Here is a 21,093-nt window from a genome sequence, read left to right as displayed (position 1 = left end):
GTTTCGCGTTTGCCGTGTACGTGAGATTTTCTACACTTTTCCTCACTCAGAGTAGAAGTTAATTGCCGGAAAAAATGGCACCAGAACTTTTCCTTGTAAGTCATACAAGGGCGCCTTCAACTCCACCATGACGTGAACTTACGCGAAGCTGAGGCAGTAAGGTTCTAGCTAATTTACGTTAAACATGAAAGGGAAAACTGACGTTTGCCGTTTCACGTAAACGCGGCGCTAAATCTCTAATCTCTTTTTTTTGTTTTGTTTTCATCACTGATATTTTTTACTCGCGCGACGGACTGCGCCGAAAAAGAGGGACTGCTCGTAGCCCAGTATTTTCAGTGTAGATACTTAGAGATTCGCGCGTTTTCCCAAACCTGAAGTATGCGATATTTGTATGTTTGACATAAGCAAAAACTATCTCACGAAGGAGGTTTCACCTGTACCCCAGACTATTACCCCACCTTCTCAGCTACGGCCGACTGTCTTTTCGTTCCTCTGGTTTGTTAGTCTTGGAATGTTACTTATCAATTTTACGATTTTTCTGTTAGTTGATCTTTTATTAACCTGGATCCGCTCAAGAAACTGAAGGGATCACAGGCCGAAAATGTGGTCTGTATCAGTTGTAAGAGCGCATTTCGACTGTCGTTAATCTAATCCAAGGGATTTACAACTTTCATTAAGAAGTGAAGAGGTCATAAGGAATCACTCAGAGTTAAAACGCGTGACACGCTTGACGCGCGAGAAAACGCATGCGACTGGGTTTACTTTTAAATTTGAAGGGGAGGGGAATGGAAACTACTAAATCCCCCTCCTGCAGCCCTCCCCCCCACCTCTACCAGTTTTTCTCATTTCCTTACTCCCCTAATGCTCTCCTCGACCTTTCCAACCCAATATGACGGCTACTACAGGGTGTAATTTTTTTTCGCTTACAAGGCGAGCGTAAGTGAACGTGGAGGGTGAGTCACGCGCAACAGGTGAGGTAAAAGGCAAAGCGTACTTACGAGCCATGTGGCCCATCGGGCCGGCGCTTAACTCCGGTTTCCGTAGCATGAAGCGGCTAGGAGAAACACTAACCATGAGACCACCGCGCCTTCTCGCAACAGGTGAGGGTGAGGGAAAATAAAAATTGGCGCGCGCTCACTTGCTAGAAAGTATACTCGCTTTGAATGCACGCTGTATCACAAAAATCCCTTTCCTGCTGTTTTTCCAAACTTTATTTCTTGAGGTTTTCATTGTTCACAAACAAATTATTACCTTATGTTTCCTGTAAATTATACTTTTTCTCATGATTTTCATCAGTAGTTTGTCACCATGACACACTTTGGGTAAACACCCCGACATTGTTATTAAAAAAAAGATTCAATAACAATAATAATAGTAATAATAATAACAGTAATAATAATGATGATGATGATGATGACTGTAATAATAATAACATCATGATGTATAACATACAAATCTATGCCTTTCTAACAAGTTTGCAAGAGATAGTAAGAAAAATAATCTCTTGTAAAAATTCTTTGAGTAAATTATGACTACTAACTATTAAATTAACTAGGGTAAATGTGTTGAAACATTTAAAATACTTTTCTTTTGACTGACATAAATCTGGATTGCTCTCATGGCATCACACAGCCACCTCTAGAACCCAGACCTCTCTATCCAGAGCCCAGAGCATTAACCAAAAGGCCCCAGCGACTGCATCCACCATTTAATTGTCATACAATATCTTAAATTCGTGAGTGCACATTATAATGCTTGTAAACAGAAAAAAAAATTCAAAATAGACAATGATTATTTGATTATTAACAATATCATTGAAGAACCACAGCTCACTACTCGCGTGTTTTACACTTGTCAATTACTGTGCTTGCTTAATTCCTCTGTCTGTATACACCTACGAATACTAGGGCTAATCACACTCAGTTTCATAATTTTCAAAGTATAATATTAGACGATATCTGATTTGCACTTAGTGTTTAATAGTTTTGGCGCCAGAGGGTTGTCCCAGGGAGTCTGGGGACCAACACCCCCTTTTATTTAAAGACGCGACGAATCCAATATTAAAAATAACGGTCAGCCAGAGATGACGTAAAGATCTTTAAGATGTATGGAATGCCCTACGAATTGTAAGTTACATTTCGTTGAACTCTCAAATGTTATTCTATATTTAAAAAAATCAGTATTTGTTTTTTAGTTTGACCTGCTTCCTCTGGCAACTAGTACGAAAATAAACGGGTCACCATACATCTGTAACATTCAAAGCTACATTAACGCTTCACATTGAAAGCGCTAATCAATATCTGTAATGTACAGTCAAGTGCGATATTTTCAAATGAAAATACAGTTACACCCTGATAATTTTCTTCCACAGATATGTACATCTATATTTTATACAAAAACGATAAATAAAAGTATGCATGGACTATTTTGAATTGTTGTTTACCTAAAATACATTTTCATACCTAATTATTTCTCAAACAAATGATTTGTCAAATATTCTTGTGATACTATTTAATTTGTTATGATGATAGCAAACTAATGTAACTCACTGTAAACAGCAGCAGATAGGCCACGCCCAAAAGTTTTCTAACAAATTAGGGGTGCTGCTTCTGTGCAAGAATATCTGGACAACGTGCCGCAAATTTGCATAAATCACAATGCTGGTCATTGAAAAGGTATAAGTATTTATGGCAAACTAAAATAAACTTCATAAAAAAATACACCAGTGTCCAGTGTACACATTAAGCATTGCCAAACTCAGGGAGCAGATTATCTCCTGGTGCAGCTTAACTGTTGGTGTTTACAGTAGTTGGAACTCATTTCAACTAAGTTTCACTGAACCAAAACCAAATGTAATCAGAGAGGCCGAGCAAAGGATGTGAAAATGTCACAGTGAGTGAATTAAAACTCAAAGAATAAACCTCTAAACTACTCGAGGCCTGGAAAAACTATACTGAATGAGTCTGGAATTGCTTTGGTTCTGCATCTGATTGGTTGAGAAGGTGGTATAAGATTTTTAACATGTTAACTCTCAAGATCTTAATTCTCCCCTCTAGCTGCTGCACATTTCCTTGTAAATTAGTAAGGAGAATTTAGTGTTACAGTCGAACCTCAATTATCCAGACTCGTTGGGACCTCGGTAAATATCTGGATAATCGAGGGTCCGGATAATTGAAAATATGAATATTAATGAGATAGAAATGTAAACAAAAGGTATACAGCAAAAAAAACATCATTTTAATTGTGATATCTATACAGCCTGTATGTATTTGCAAATAAGGCATCGGAACATTTCTTTCTCTCGTCACACTTGGGAATTTTGAAAAGCGCACAGGATAGTACACTGTTTGAACAGTCTTTTGAAAGGATTATTGTGCTTTTTGCGACTTTGAGTTTTCAAGATCACAACTAATTAATATTTATGAAAAAATTGGGACCAGAGAAAAAAGTCTGGATAATCGAATAGTCCGGATAATCGAGGTCCAGATAATTGAGGTTCGACTGCACTTAGTTCTTATTAACCGAATGGGAGGTCTGTATGGGAGAATCTTAACTGAGGTTTCCAGTACAGACCGAACGTAGTGAGGTCTGTACCAGTGACCGAGGTCAAGATTCTCCCATACAGACCAACCTACCTACATTTAATAATGTTTATTATTAAAAACTAGATCATTGGATAATGTAATTCAAGACTTTTTATTGGCTTAGCCATTATGGTATATCAGCCAATATACCATAATCTACAAATATGGCAAGCGTACATGTCAGCTTAAAATTAAAAGGGAGCTTAAAATTTAATAAAATTTAATAATTTAATTTAACATTTTTAATAAAACAATTATTCCACTCGCGCTTGTTGGATATGAGATGATTATAGCCAACTTGGCGCTATGCGCCTCGTTGGCTATCTATCATCTCATATCCAACACGCGCTCGTGGAATAATTGTTAATTATAATATTATGGCTGTGTCTTATATGCCAATTCTTTTATATTCTTTGTACCTTTTTTTTTCTAGATGGGAAAATCTAGACCACTTTCAATATTCAGCCAATCAAATTCGCAAATTCAGTAGTTCCCAGTCCTTGTGAGACACAGCCATATAATAAATCAAGATATCAACTTCTACCTGATTAGTTTGAGTATTCTCATTACCTGTTGGCTGGATAATGTAAGGATATTATAGGGAGAAGTGACATGTTAATCACTTCTGGGAGTTACAGGGTTAAGACCAATTACAGAGCAATGCAGAGCAAAACTATTACAATCACTGATTATACTCCATTGAAAGCTGCTCTACTTTGGAATAGTATAACCTGTAAAAGCTGGCTTATTCAATCTGTCATACTGTGCACTTCTTGTACAACTGAAAATGGATGTGTGGTTCCTGTAGGAAAGATTATGGAACATTAAGTTTTGAAGACACTAGGACTGAAATGTATACTGTACAACTAAAAGTCTAAGAAATTATTCCACTTAGTTTCATTTTTGATTTTGATTCTGACCAACTGAGTGACTTGCTAGCTCATATTTTCTTGAATAACTAATTCACTAACTAACTGAATAATAACTCACTAAGTATCAGTGGCAGATCAAGACATTGAGCTAAGGAGGGGGGCTCCATTTTTTGTGTGTATATCCCTCCTGACTTTTCTTCCTTCTACAATTTTTTTTTACCCAAAATAAGGGGAAGGGGGGGGCATATATCTGCCACTTTCTGTGTTATGAGTTTGATGGTTGAGTGGTAGGTGATTTGCAGTCTAAACAGAACGCAGGGTTGTCGGAACAGCAACAAGAAGATTTATTCCAAAATGAACGTAGTTTCCACTTGATAAACTATACACTAGTATGTAACTCAGTAAACTTACCCGGCCTCCGCCAACTTTGATCGACTTGAAAATACACACAGCTTCTGCCAACTTCAATAATCTTGAGAAATACTCATGGCCTCCACCAACTCCAATTAACTTGAAAATACTCATGGCCTCCGCCAAATTCAAAAAACACTGCCTCATCCCACTTGACTGATCACGACTGATCACAACTAACTCTCTTCACTTGTGAAAACTTAGTTAAAACTTCGCTTAACCTATCCTACTTATATACTTGCGTGATAAAATTCTAGAACTTTCTAAGAAGGATCTAATTATAGCAACATTACAAATTATACCAATTTTAGAAACGATTACATAATTTACTAAAACAAACAAGCCATGACCTTTCGCAGAGCTTCCAGAAGGTCATGCAACATTATTTTTCGTAACAGTCTGCTGACTGACAAATTGATTCACTGAATAAAAAAGAAATGTTACCTGTTTGTTTGTCACCCGCCAATGAGAATCATTGGGCGATTCTTTTGTTTAGCAATGTTAAACATTCCTGTGAGAGGAGTGAAATTAATATACAGCCAATTATAATGTGCAAATGGTTAGACTACAAGCAGTCCCTCCTTTTTGGTGAAGTCCTTCCCTTGAGTAAAAAAAAAACCATTGAAAAGAAAATTGATGTTACGTAGTGCACCACAGGGAGCACTTTTTTTTTTCACTAATTTTTCTTGACTTTGATGATGGACTTTGCAATCTGGTTGTTAATTCTCTCCTCTAGCTGCTAGACAGTTTGAGTATTCTCATTACCTGTTTGCTGGATAATGTATGGATTTTATAGGGAGAAGTTACAGGTTGATCACTTCTGGGATTTGAAGGGTTAGGTGCATCATCTTAAGATGTTTGTACAATTCATGAGTGCTTCTTGTAGATATAATTTATGTGTACCTGCATGCTGTTTCTTCTTCCTCCCAACTGCGGCACCGATGATTTCTAAAAGTTCCTCTTCACTGGTTCCTGCTCGCAGAGAGTCTCGCAAAGATACTTCAGAGTTACCAAACAAACACACCTTAAGAATACAAATAATAAATGTAAACAAGATGCCCAGAGGCAATAACATATGATGTATAAGTTGTTGTCCATAGTTACTTCAATAATGGTTTTATGTGGAACATACAAATAAATTTAATCTGAATCTTCAAAGTAAAGGAATGAAATTTTAAAATTGGGACAAGTAAAAAAATGCAACATCACAGGTTCCCCATCTGAGTAGTGATCCTGCCAACAGGGCTTAACCTCTGTGATGGATGCAAGAGCACCTGGCTGGTTATTACAAGACTCCAAGGACACCTAAACAAATTTTTAATGTGGTCTGCGACAAGCATTTCATGTAATCATTGGAAAGCTAAATGAAAATTTCGAATCAATTTCCAAACCTTAGGAAAGGTTTACTGGACTAGATAGACCAGATAACTCTTAAACTAAAAATAGACTTAGGGAGGGGTCCTTCCAGTACCATAGGCTATCATTCAAACCCTGCTCAAGAAAAGATAAATAATCGTTTCATTCAATATCCACTAAGTAGTCAGTACATGTACCTTTAAATTCCCATCTGCTGTGATCCTCAGTCTGTTGCAGCTTCCACAAAAATGCTCACTCATAGAGGTGATAAACCCAAACTGACCAGAAAAACCTGGAACCTTGTATGCCTGAACAACAACATAAACATGTGGAAAAGAATCATTTTAACAGCAGGTTACATTGAAAAGTATTGCAGGATTGCACTGCCTGATAGAACACAGATTTCAAAAATTAATTGAAGACTAACTCTTTGATTGACTAACCAACAGTTGACTGAGTGTGTACTAAATGCATCTAATTGACAAACACACCATCTGAACAGACAAATTTACTGACTGACCATTGACTAAACAAAGGGCTAACTAGCTGAGGACCAGCTTTTTGCTGACTGACAGGCTGATCAACTGTTTGATTGACTGACTTAAGTATTGACTGAATAATTTGGTTTTATCAATTGAGTTGATGATTAAAACTAAATTGGTCACAGTAAAGATCAGTTTCCCTAGCTGACCTTTCAAGCATTAGCCCTTTGCTGAATACCCAAACATTGACTGTCTGACAGACTGACAGTCATTGACTGTTTCACAGACTGACTGACTCACTAAGCAACCAAACTAGTAAATGTACTAATTTTAATTTAATTTAGTTTAGTCCATTTTCACTGCATTAAGTTTTGCAGTGGGAAAGGACTAGAAAGGAACATAGGAACCATTCGCGCTAGTCCACCCTCCCACCCATCCCACCCCAGGGGAGGACATCCATCACACAGTAATCTCATGTGTGGGAAATTAACGTCTCCTACCCCAACCCTGTAAGAGACGGGACCTCCATTTATTCGTCCCTATCCGAGAAGACTAGAATATCTAACCATTTCTTGATGTTACAGAAAGGTAGCAAATTCTTCTCAATTAATTTAAAACCCTGAGTGTTGGTCCGGCCAGGGCTCGAACCCTCAACCTCCCGCACAACAGTCCAGCGCTCTAGCCATTGAGCTAACTGGGAGGCGGTTAGTACTGACTAACTACTTAACAAACTAAAAGCAACTTGCTAGTCAATATGCGAAAAAAAATTCTAGTTAAAAGCTTTTAAAAATTAAAATGAGAGTACCACCACCCATAGATAACTGTTGCAGTACTTTTCATACCTTTGAGGTATCATTAGGATGGTCTGAAACCTTCTCAACATTTGGCCACGTCTTAGATATGCTCTCTAACATCTCGCTGTATGGAACAAATTTCTTGAAGTTCCATTTGTTACCTGAGAGAAAGCAGCCACAATATATATATGTCTCATTAACCAAGCGCGAGGGCCGTACTGGGAGAATATTGGCCCGAGGTCTTGATAGTGCAGACCGAGCAGAGCGAGGTCCGTACAAAAAAGACCGAGGGCTGATATTCTTCCAGTACGTTCCCAAGCAAGCTGTTAATAAGAGATTTATCATACGACTGAAGTTCAAAGGGACACAAGTGCGGTATCATTCGGGACCATTCGGGACAGTGCCCGGTCCAATACTGTAATGATGTTAATTTATGTATGTTGAGTTAATTTATACAGTTTACCTTACATCTGAGTTCCCAGATGTATTCGTCCGCTTCGCTTGATGTGTACTCGGCTTACAAGATTAAATGTTGTGTTTAGAGTCTCTGGTGTTTCACTGTCTGTCTTAGCAAACACGTTACAAATACTGAGAGAATATTGACCAGCAATAGAGAATTTTGATTGGTTGATTTTAGCTATTGGCCCTCTGACTGCCTGAGTCGTGTAATATATAATTACTATCAGTACTGACTGAATACCAGTGTCTCATTCTTGTCTCATTCTCTGTATTGATTATTATTTATTAATAATAAACATGGTATCTTTAAACTTACCATCAAATGGCATGTATTCTATGAACCTCACATCTATAGCCTGGTATGATGAAAACAAAATATCACATATGAGTAAAAAATAGAACACTTGTCTAAACCTAATTTGTATTTTTTAACAGTTTTAATTTGTTTTCATTTACAACATCAAATCACACTACACAGTTAACCTTGAATGTTCTTACAAGCTCCCCAACTGGATACCCTAAAAATTAATAATCCATATATACACACTTTCATACATAAATTATTATTCATAATAATATATTTTGAACTCTACCTTATTCTGTGTCATTTCCACAAAGTTACAGACTTCATCTTCATTTAATCCTCTCATAACCACACAATTCACCTTGTGGAAATATCACACAAAATAATTATTAATGAATTAATTATTTCAATTAATTATTAATTAATTATTATAATAAGCTATAATCCTTAACCCTTTAACTCCCTGCAGTTATTAGCATGAAACTTCTCCCTATAATATTCGTACATTGTCCAGCGAACAGGTGATGAGGATACTTAAACCTTTCATGTAGTGGTTCTCGTCTCAATCTAACACCAAATAGGCCATTTTACAGTAAGGTTGTGTACTTAGTTGCCAAGCCTTTGATTCAGAGTGAGGCTGAAGGTCACCTTCTTGTGATAGAGACCTGTATCTAGTTAGCAAACTGATAACAAAGTGATTTACATTTGAAAGGCAGCAAGGTTTGTATCATAACAAGGTCACCCCCAGCCTCACTCCCGTTCAAAGGCTTGGCAACCAAACACACAACTGTAAAATGGACTATTATTATTGTAACGTATTCATAAGGAAATGTGTGGCAGCTAAAGGGGAAAATAAACAATCAGATCTTGGAAGTGAAAAGGTTAAATCAGATATCTTACAGCTGTATATGCTTGAATTCTCAATTTAACTTGAGCTTGTTGTACTCATCCAATCACATTAGCCTTGAGCACCACGTTGTTGTCTGATCATTTGCAGCGGGTGAAAGACGAGGCCCCAAGCTGCGGCCAATTCAATTTTTCAGTTAAGTGTTAAAATGTCAGTCCCTTCAAATTATTTGGTCACTTTTGCCAATTAATGTTTGAAAAATAAATATTATTATACAGTACCTTAACTGGGTTGTAGCCAAGTTCTAAAGCACAGTCAATGGATTCCATGACCTTATGCCAGCCTAGGAAACATTTGAGGGAAAATATTTGGACTTAGTTGTCAGATTTATCACCTCTACACCAGCCCCCTGTGCTAGCATTACAAAAATTTTAGAAATTATTGGGAAACCATTTGATGGATGGTCCTTCGATGGGACAATGGGAGGTACTTACAGTTTACGCATTTTCCGTCCTGTCAAATGGAAAGTCCTCACAAAATTTTAGAAAAAATGTCTTCAAATAAAATCTACAAATAACAGAATTCAGTACTGTACAGCTGTCTTGTAAATTAATTGCAACTTGATTGCACTGGCTATGTTAACTGCTAAGTGATGAGAAGAGCTGGTTGTACTTTCTAGACATACAACATTACATTTATCATGAATAAATGAAGATCATTTAGACAACCCTTTACATCTTTATATCAGTATACATATTCTCCATACTGTTCTCTATACATTTCCTAAGGTGCTGACAAGGAGAATTTGTGTAGCAATCAAGAGCTGCTTTGGTCAGTGATCATTTCCTTTATTCTCCTGACCTTAATGTTTGATTTAGAGGTGATATGGTAAGGAAAAATTAAAAGGTAGTCACTGCTAAAAGGTTAACTGAAATTGTTGATTGGTAACATACCTTTTCTTCTTGTAACAAACTCAAATTTCTGCGGTACTAAGGTATCAAGGCTGATGTTTAGTAAGTTTAGTCCAACTCTTTTTAGCTGTGGTAGCTTTCTTGCCAGGGTAATTCCATTTGTTGTCATTGCTAAAGTTTCAAGTCCTTCTATTCTACCAAGTTCCTCTGTTCATTAATAAAAAGATTCAAAATTACATCTTAATAAATATATCTTATCAACCAAGTGCAAGGGCTGTACTGGGAGAATATCGGCATGAGGTCTTGACAGTACGGACCAAGTGCAGCGAGGTCCGTACAAAAAAGACCGAGGGCCGATATTCTTCCAGTACGGTCCCGTGCAAGCTTGGTTAATAAGAGATTTATTATACGACTGAAGTTGAAAGGGACACAAGTGCGGTATCATTCGGGACCATTCGGGACAGTGCCCGGTCCAACACTTAGAGAATGTTGACCGGCAATTGAGCATTTTGATTGGTTGATTTTAGTTATTAACCCTCTGACTGCCCAAGTCGTGTAATAAAAGTACCTATTAGCTTTTTGCAAAGCTAATGATAACCTGAAGACTTCTAAGTAGCAAAATATTCCAGTTGAGAGGCATTGTGGAGGGTATTTGTGGCCTCTACAGTTCATCTTGAATCCAGCTTTCTAATGAACCACTTGGCTGGCATGACTGCTCTAATTAAACTTTAATAACTCCAATAAAATTAAATTAAAAAATATAAACATCAACAAAATTAGAGCTAGTGCCATCTGTCTTGTGAGCATTTAACATTTTTTCTGTTTGAATGCTATTATGTTTTTAGGGAGGTGCAGTAGCCTCATAGTTAGTGCGCTCGACTCCGGATTGAGTGGTCTGTGTTTGAGCCCTGGCCAGGGACATTGTGTTGTGTTCTTAGGCAAGACACTTTACTCTTATATGTGAACGATCCTTCGCAGTAAAGCACTATTTGAGCAATAGTGAAAATCAGACCTGAAAAAAATTTCAGGCCTGTACGGGATAACCGCAGTTCATACATATAACCGCAGTCTCATAACCGCAGTTCATACATATGTTTCATATGTTTGTTGTTGTTTGATTTATCATCTACGGGTTTATGTCGAATTAATTTGATGGCCTGCTCCGAGTTGGCTTGTTAGCTCAATTGGTAGAGCGCTGCACTAGTATCACAGAGGTCAGTGGTTCGAATCCCGTACAGGCCTGAAATTTTTTTCAGGTCTGATTTTCACTATTGCTCAAATAGTGCTTTACTGCGAAGGATCGTTCACATATACGTCTCATAACCGCAGTTCATACATATGTTTCATATGTTTGTTGTTGTTTGATTTATCATCTACGGGTTTATGTCGAATTAATTTGATGGCCTGCTCCCAGTTGGCTTGTTAGCTCAATTGGTAGAGCGCTGCACTAGTATCGCAGAGGTCAGTGGTTCGAATCCCGTACAGGCCTGAAATTTTTTTCAGGTCTGATTTTCACTATTGCTCAAATAGTGCTTTACTGCGTAGGATCGTTCACATATACGTCTCATAACCGCAGTTCATACATATGTTTCATATGTTTGTTGTTGTTTGACACTTTACTCTCACAGTACCTTTCTTCACCCAGGTGTTTAAATGGGTACTAGCAAATTTAATACTTGGGGGTAACCCAGTGATGGGCTAGCATTCCATCCAGGGGGGAGTAGAAATACTCCTGGTTGCTTCATGGTACTGAAACTGGAGTTAAGCACCGACCTCTGGGGCCACTTGACTCATAAACAGAATCTGATTTAACTTTACCTTGTGTTATTATTTTGCATTTTCAGCAATAAGGTTAAATCAAAAGTTAATATGTAATTACTAACAATGACCCTATCAGTTCCATCATGGTTATTTAATGGCTTGCTGTTGTCCCATGAACAAATAAAAAAATCTGAACAACTTGCTTTTAAATCATTTGTACACTGTACAGCCATTGAAAATATTTTTCCAAGACCTGAAAGTTGTAATACATGTTGTTGTGTATTCATTTAGTGGAGACACACACTTCTCAATTGCTTACTACTATTCTATCTTTATTCGTTGATCAAGTATCTTATAAGCTGGTAGAATAGTCTTACTTAGTAACAGTACTTTCACATCACTCAGTAATCTTACAGTAATATCACTAACACTAGTACAAGTACTTTTACTGTGTTCTCAATACACTACTCATGTATATCACATTCCATCAACAAATATAAATTCAAAGCTAAACAAATGCCTAATATTCAATTATATTCTTTTCTAAGCATTGAGCTTTCAGCTTAGCATTACTAGCTCCTACATTATCATCACAAATGATAATATTGTAAGAAATAGACAACTTTTTTGAGAGACATGTTTCGGCATGCTTATGCCATCTTCAATCAATGAGTAACAGAACGTGAGTAATTATATAACAGACAAGTGATGAATAAAATATTTACAGTATGATGACCTCCAATTGGTAATCTTTTTGTTCTTCCATAAACAAACTGCAAGTCTAACCCTAGACCCCTTTATGCCATACTCATCTGTTAATTATTAGATTAACCTGTTGGTAATAAAGTGACTTTGACACCCAATGAAGGTCATTTTTTTCATAGCCTGAAAGTAACAGTGAGATGTGTCATATTTCACTGACAATATATATATCTTATTAACCAAGCGCGAGGGCCGTACTGGGAGAATATTGGCCCAAGGTCTTGACAGTACGGACCGAGTGCAGTGAGGTCTGAACAAAAAAGACCGAGGGCTGATATTTTTCCAGTATGGTCCCGAGCAAGCTTGGTTAATAAGAGATTTGTTATACGACTGAAGTTTAAAGGGACACAAGTGTGGTATCATTCGGGACCATTCGGGACAGTGCCCGGTCCAATACTTAGAGAATATTGGACCGGCAATAGAGCATTTTGATTGGTTGATTTTAGTTATTGGCCCTCTGACTGCCCGAGTCATGCAATATATCAGGAGAAGTCCCTTAAGGAAGATATAAAGGATCAACAAATCTTACCACAAAGTTCAACAATATCCTTGCGCACCAAAGGTTCGCCACCAGTAAGTCTGATTTTGTTGATTCCTTCTCCAACAAACAATTTTGCCAAAGATACAATTTCTTCTGTTGTTAAAAGTTCTGAGTTTGGAGAGAGTTCGACACCTTCCTCTGGCATACAGTATTGACCTGAAAGTTGGACAATTATCCCTTTCACTCCCAATTAAGATCTGATGATCAAGTCTCCCCTGTAGTTGCTACACATTTCCTTATAACACTGTTATGAGAATTTGATGTTAAATCAAGATAACAACTACTACCTGATAGGTCTGAGTATTCTTACTACCTGTTTGCTGGATAATGTATGGATATTATAGGGAGAAGTTACATGTTAATCACTTCTGGGAGTTAAAGGGTTGTCTCAATGGGAAGTTGTACTCATTAATTAATTTATGACAAAGATTTTATAAAATTTAAAGTTCAATGAATGGCATGGGTTACAAGTCTTGTAGTTTTCATTGAAATCTTAATAAATAATGAAAGTATAAAGTTATACACAGGTACTTACATCTTAGATTGCATCGTTCTGTCAATGAAATTCTAAGATAAGTGTGATGTCGTCCAAACTTGTCAGTCAAAAAGTCTGAAAGAGGTCTAATCTCTTGGTCTTTAAAATATTTTCTTTGTCTTGAGGACTTTATCTGAAAATTGATAATTTAACAATGACTGGTATTAAAGTTGTACATATGTTGGTTCTTCTTAGCAACTACTTATTTATTAACAACCCATCTATAATAGAAATAGAAGGGAATCTTTAGCCCTGACTAAATTTCTTCTTCTCTTGACCTTATATAGCCTTACTTCATAGCTAACAGCATATGTACTTTTCCACATTGAACATTATAAACAGGTGTATTCTTAATAGCACATTAATACGCCAATGAAATATCACATACTGTAGTTGATACAGAGTGATTGGCTTATAAGAGGGAGGGAGGGGAGGGAGGGGGGAGAGGGGTAAGAGAAGGTGATCCTTCTGGGTAACATAATGTTGGTTTTTGTTGGCATTTGTCAGATTCATAAATACAGTTGTATCAAATATCCACTTCAAACAAATAAACAGCTAAAAGAGAATCAACTTGACTGCTTGATTCATCATGCTGAGCTTAGTATATCTGCAAAGCTTGGTAAGAGGTATGATGCAAACTCAAAACAATGCAAAACGGATCTCAAACTTGTTGAAGTTTATGAAGCAAATTAATTGATCAGTTTCAGACCCACATCCTCGAAAGTTTGCAACAGATTCTACTTAATGTTTGTAGATTTACTTAACTGATATATGGAGATATAAATATATTTTTTTTCTTTGATCTCAATTGTAATTGACTGATATGTCGTGTCAATTATTTGTACGTGTCAGTGACCAACACGAAAGCCTATGCTACTTTGGTCACTGAGCAAATTTTATCTTGGCTGCGTATTGTAATATATTTTTTTTCTCTTTAATTGATGGAATTTTTTTTTCCTTTTGTATACACTTTTGATGTTATAAATTTTGAAAATAGTGCATAACAAGGAAACTTGGTAACTTGTTGTAGCACTTGCAATTGCGTGACACTGGCGAAAGAAGGTAGAAGTCTTTTTCTTGCCTCTAATTCTTGTCCGGGTTTTTACTTTAAGAGGATAATTCTTCAGACAGACAATTCCGTTTGAAACAAAATTTCTAATGGAGCTCTTGCTAATCGAGATGTGAATCGATTGTCAACCATAAACAAGGACCCCTCAATCTGCTATGCACGCCGATGCTGGGAATTTAAGATTTTCAACGCATATCCATTCCACAAGGCTAGATACGATACAGATTTCTGAAATTGTTGCAGTAAATTTTTTCTCGCTCAGATTCCCACAATATCCCTGTAAACGGGCCGGCAAATCAGTTCAAAGAACACATGAATTCAACGTGCGCCGGGGTTACACAATCCCTGTGCAGATCATATTTCTGAGCTTTGTAAAAAAATTAATCTATGAGAAATTGAGCTGATCATACATTCTGAACATTGTCATCTTCCATGGGTTTTGTGTGCTGTCGTCTAAAGAGCAAACTTGCAATTCTACAGAATTTGACCCTTGTGTTTCCGGCGATTAGAGGGCAAAAACAGCGAATGGAATACTTGATTACATTTGCAGCCGCCATCTTCGAAATCCTCCAAGACACTATAGCGTTTAGGGTACTGGGTACTAAAATATTTTCAATATGTCGGACGACTTGTAGTTTGAAACACGTCTAAAGTAAAAGGCATACATTTTGTGGATTTTTGTGCTCGATTTCAAGTATAATAAGGATCATGGCATCATCAGAGCAGGTGTAACCAAGAATAGGGTTCCAAGGGCTGCAAAGGTTTGTATATCCCATGATTTTAACGAGAAAAGTTTAGTTTGAATAGCTAGTGACAGGAAAACATGCAAACGAGGATCATGGATTCGATAAGCTTCTATAGCGTAATCTTTCCAGATCCAAGCCATTTCTTTTGTAGTTCGTCGTTGATTCGTTCATTGAGAAGAGCTGATCTTTCCTCCCTAGCTAACAAAGTTTTGATATTCGACTTTGAGTGTAATTTAACTTCGTGATCCGCGACTTTACTTCAGAAGTCTTTAACTATTCGTTCAAGTGACTGGGACGTCTTGTAATGTCAGTGATGATGAAAATAAGGTTCTGGGAGAGAGGAAAGTTTGCGAGTGTACTTAAGTTTTCTAGCCTTAATTGGCTTTCAACAGACTCTTTATTTGCAAGATCTGGATTGTAATGTAACTCTCTTCTCTATTTGCTGCTCATCCTCAGTGTAAAAACCTGTGAAGCTCACGAGTGACGTAAAACAAAGACAACAAAACATTATAAACAATAGCATACAGCAAAACAATACCTCATGAAACAACGAAAACTCCATCAGGTTTTTACACCGAGGATGACCCCTATTTGCCATATATTTCATCGTAAATTTTTATTTACACGCTTGCTATATCAAGAAAGCAAGCATGAAGTAACAAGGTTGTTACAGTAGTCAAGTAGATTGAGTTCTGGGTATATGTATCATGCATGTTGGGTTCACATTCACTGAATTTATAAGTTCTGTTGGAATGTGATTGAAGCATGTCACCCATCAGGAAATTCTTAGTCAACACCACTCACTGCAGCAATGAGCTTATCAGGTTTTGAAATTTTCCAGAAGTTGCAGAGTGTGTCTGCCTCAGGGAATTTCAGTGGATATTTTAGCAAATGTTTATCCCAAGCTCAAGCTGTTGACTTTCTCTTGCTTTTGTCTGATATGATTCTTGGATTGCTACAACCAATGCTAAGCACCAAGTTAGCCTGCTCCATACATTGCTGTCTTCCAAATTTTTTACCATTGGTGTATGAAGTGTATAGCATATGTAGGGATGGTGCGGTGGTGAGAGTGCTCACCTCCCACTACTGTGGCCCGAATTTGATTCCCGGACTTGGCGTCACATGTGGGTAGAGTTTGTTGTTGGTTCTCATCCTTGCTCTGAGGGGTTTTCTCCAGGTCCTCTGGTGTTCTTTACCCTGCAAAAACCAACATTCCAAATTCCAATTTGACCTGGAGTTGAGTGTTTTTAACATGAGTCACTGGCTTGGAGATTTGGCAACCACTTGCCACATTATCAACTTCAAATAAATTATATAAAAAGATGTTGTCGCAAACATTTATCCCAGGCTCAAAAAGTTAAATCTTGCCTATTTTTGCCTGATATGATTTTTAAATTTCTACAACCAATGCAAAACATCAACAAGTTTGCCTGCTTCAAATATTACTGGCTTTCAAATTTTCCACCATTGGTGTGCAAAGTTTTGTTTAATGTCTCCAGATAAGGTGCTGTAAGTTGGTGTTATTTACTGATGACATTTGTTGATATTTTCAGGTGAAGAAAAAGGCCCCAGTTCCAGTTCAGATCACAGCTGAACAACTCTTGAGAGAAGCAAAGGAGAAGCAGTCAATTGGTTCCACCAGTAAGTTAAATAGTAGATACTGCAGCTGTCTTTATAATTCCATTATTAAGTGTTAATTGCAAACTTTTTGGATAAATTGTTGTATTCCAAACAGAAAGATATTTAGATTGTCAAAGTGAGAGAAAATATTCCAGAACATTATTTTCGTAACCAATTTTTCTTGCAAACTCCTTATGATACTGGGCTTTATTTTCAACTTCAACCAAAATTAATTGTTACGAGAATTGATTTAACTCTTGACTCCCAAGCTGTGGAATTTCAGATACTTGTTCCCAAATAAGCAATGAATTTTTATTGGTCTGCTTTAACTTGCCAGTACAGCTTCCACTTTTGAAAGATACATTCCACCTTTTAAAGAGTAGACTTTGTAAATTCTTCTTTTCGCAAGGTTCCCTCTTTTTAGAATTAAAGATTGAAAAGAAAAACAATGCAGTAATACCAAACTTGAAATCAGTTCAATTACATCCCATCCCATTATACCAAAATGATTTAGGTTGTCCACAATAAAAACAAGAGATTTATATATTATTAATTCTACATACCAATTTGTTTGCTGATTTAAGATGACTCTTAAAGTTCCCAAGATCTTACTGTTAATTTTCCCCTGTATCTGCTACACATTTCCCAGTAAATCAGTTAAAGAAAAGTTTGAATCTTCTCATTATCTGTTTGCTGGATAACGTATGGATATTACAGGGAGAAGTTTCATGTTAATCACTTTGGGGAGTTAAAGGTTTACCAATTGACATTCCATTTCAGCCTCCCAAACAGAAGATCAGGTATCCTGATGAATTACAAGAGTACTAACTTTGAAAAAGAAAGTTTTGATATATATTTGATTTATTAGGAGTTGGATTAATATTGATCTTAAATCAAACTATTATTAGTAATAATTATAAATTTAATGAATTTATGACAATAATTCTATTTTATTTTGCCAGGCATTTGAAGACAACCTTCATAAAAACAGATCAGTGATAAGTAACTGGTTGAAGTATGCTTAGTGAGAAGAAAGTCAGAAAGAAATTCAAAGGTAGAGATTGAATCTGTCATTGAATGTTTTACAAATAATAAATAATTTGACAAATTGACAGTGGTTTAGTGTGGTCTGTACTCTTCTTAACAACTATATTTGTCATCGCAGTGGTCAAAATGTTGTGGACTCACAAGGTGCGGCTGAGTGAGTCCACAACTAATCAGTATTGAACCCTTTAACACTCAAGATCTGGGCCGAGTTGTTCAAAGCTGGATTAAGATAACCCAGGGTTAATGTGAAATTTGATTTCAGATCTGAAAGCTTGTGGAACAAATTCAGTTTACTGCTTTTTGTTTAAAATTTGATGATTGAGTGCTCTAAAAATAAGAGGGAAAATTATTCCAAAACGGCTCTTGAACAGCAAAATATAGAAACCTGGATTAAAATTTAACCCTGGGTCAACAGTAATCAGCCTTCGAAAAACTGGGCCCTGATCACAAATTCTCCCCTTTAGCTTTAGGGAATAAGTTACCATTTATTGAAAAATCGTAACAATTGTTTTTTTTTTAAATCACAGTTAAACAAAGTAGATATTGTGATATTAGATTGTATTATATAGCTGGCAGTGCCCTTGGGCAAGTGAAAACGAATCCTGTGTTTTATTGGCTACCTAAGTGGGCAAGATGGGCCCATCTTGCCATTGCAGATTGCCTGCTCTGATCTTGCACAGGGAAACATTTTGTGTGGAGAGGACTTAAAAAATTTATTAAGTTGACAGCTTTCTGATATTTATTTCACAGAGAAATTTACTCATCAATGTAAACCTTTCAGATCACATTATTTTTCAATTTTGAGTGAAAAAAAAAGCATACACAATCACATTTCATCATCATCATCATTTTATTTGGTAATGCAGGTTAAAAATAGGCAGCCAGGAAGGCTGATGTGGACCTACAAATTACTAAAGTAGTGAAATGATATTAATACTCACACTGCTAAAGACTTCTAAAAACCAATCTAAAAGAGAAAACTATCTTAAAATTTTTAAGTTAATTGTTAAAATACCCTATTTAGCCTAAGAAGTATCTACAGTTCTTATTCCTTATTACAATAGCTTCCTTATCAAAGGAAAAATTATGGTTATGGAAGGAAGATTTTCTCAAAATATCCTTAAAATAATTAAAACTGACTCCAGAAAGCTTAACTTTATTATTTAAAAAGTTCCAGATATGAGGTCCTCTGTACTGGAGGGAATGTCTACCAGCTTCTAAGTTAACCCTTACGATGGCCATCTGGTTTGGCTCTTGAAAAAGTAAATGATTCCTTCTTGATTCTTATCAATTTTATTGCCATGTGATAAATCTGATATTGACTAAGCTTGTTTTGTCAAGATAATTGGTTATATCAACTAAGTTGAAATTGTAAATGGGCCACCGTAACGAAAAAAAAGCTGACGTTTCGAGCGTTAGCCCTTCGAAACGTCAGCTTTTTTATTCGTTACGGTGGCCAATTTACAATTTCAACTTAGTTGTTATAACCAATTATCTTGTTACCCCCACCGACGCAGCACCACAGTTTCTTTAGAAACTTTCAGCCTTTATTCACTTGTTTTGTCAAGATGACTGGAAATAATAATAATAATAGTAAGGTTTTTATGAGCGCATTTAAGAATCTCAATGCGCTTTCATAGCATAATAAAAATAAAATATAACAATGATACTAACAGTCAGTAGTACCTACACTATCAAAAGTAAAGTTAAATGGGATAAAAACCTATGTAGTGTTTCACAATACTAAAAATAAAATTTCCGGAATAGGAATGTAGGAATAAGGGCAGATTTAAAAGACGAAAGAGAAGCTGCAGATTCAAGAGAATCAGGAAGAGTATTCCATAATGTAGGTGCACAGAAGGAGAACGCACGTTCACCGTATGTCACAGAGTTTATAGTGGCTGCAGTAAGAAGTGATTTGGAAGATGAACGTAGAGTACGTGGTGGATGATATTCTTGTAACAGGGACGACAAATAGACCGGAGAAAGTCCATAAAGAATCTTAAAAGTAATAAGAATAACTTTAAATAATTATTATACTTCATTCAACTGGCAGCCTGTGTAGTTTTTGAAGAGCAGGTTTGATGTGATCATATTGTTTAGATCCGGTAATAAGACGTGCTGCAATGTTTTGAACTCTCTGGAGTTTGTCGAGTTCCCGTTTCGGTAAACCATAGAGGATACTGTTACAGTAGTCCAGTCGTGATATTACGAGAGCATTGACTAATAGTTTAAGGTTTTCATTTGTGAGTTATTTACGAATGCTATGGATCTGATGGCATTAGTTGCTTTCCTGCATGTCTCATTAATATGGTATGTCAGTGTTAGATTTTTATCTAAAATAACACCAAGATCACGTACTTTCTCAGGTAGTTCAATGACGGTACTGTGAAAAAAGAGCTTCTCAATGTTAGGTGTCTTGGTAAATCGGGAGGTGAATAAAATAACTTCAGCCTTTTCAGCATTACTTCTTAGCATATTTTGGGTATTCCATCGCATCACGTCCTCAATGCAGGTTTGGAGGGCAGTCATAGACGGGGCCTGATTTGCGGGATCGATAGTAATATATTAATTAGTGTCATCGGCATAAAACAAAGAGTCGAGATTGTGGCGAGCAATGACATCTTGCAGAGGGCAATATACAGGGTGAAAAGTAGGGGTCCAAGTATGGAGCCTTGTGGGACACCATAACGAAGAACACGAGGAGTGGACACTTGATCTCTAATAATTATTGATTGACGACGGTTTTCAAGGTATGATCTAAACCATTTCAGCGTCAATTGTGAGAACCAAAGTAGGATTCGAGTCTTTCCACCAGGATCACATGCTCAATGGTGCCAAAAGCCGCCGATAGATCAAGAAGGACTACTACAACATCTCGACGGCGGTCTATCGTTGGAAATTAGTCACGTCCTTTTGTTGCAAGACACGAAAAAAGAAACTTGGACAATGATGCATACGAAACTGTTAACAGCTTGATATAGTGCCACTA

The 21,093-nt window shown here is 36.7% G+C and overlaps 1 protein-coding gene across 1 annotated transcript; it reads right to left on the bottom strand.

Moving 5' to 3' along the window:
* Positions 1–1,196: 1,196 nt before the first annotated feature.
* Positions 1,197–15,283, bottom strand: LOC111332710 (molybdenum cofactor biosynthesis protein 1). The gene is made up of 12 exons (XM_088744279.1): positions 15,099–15,283; positions 13,620–13,752; positions 13,073–13,240; positions 10,063–10,227; positions 9,391–9,452; positions 8,552–8,623; positions 8,275–8,314; positions 7,548–7,660; positions 6,421–6,531; positions 5,771–5,891; positions 5,312–5,378; positions 1,197–4,386 (listed from the first exon to the last, which is right to left on the bottom strand). Exons 1-11 carry the CDS (start codon positions 15,243–15,245, stop codon positions 5,323–5,325), a joined length of 1,188 nt encoding a protein of 395 aa, XP_088600405.1. The 5' UTR covers positions 15,246–15,283; the 3' UTR covers positions 1,197–4,386; positions 5,312–5,322.
* Positions 15,284–21,093: the final 5,810 nt, after the last annotated feature.

The sequence above is a fragment of the Stylophora pistillata genome, chromosome 14 (assembly GCF_964205215.1).
Source record: "Stylophora pistillata chromosome 14, jaStyPist1.2, whole genome shotgun sequence".
NCBI classification, from domain to species: Eukaryota; Metazoa; Cnidaria; class Anthozoa; order Scleractinia; family Pocilloporidae; genus Stylophora; species Stylophora pistillata.
Note: the sequence above shows the minus strand (reverse complement) of the source record. Positions and strands in the feature narration are given on the sequence as shown.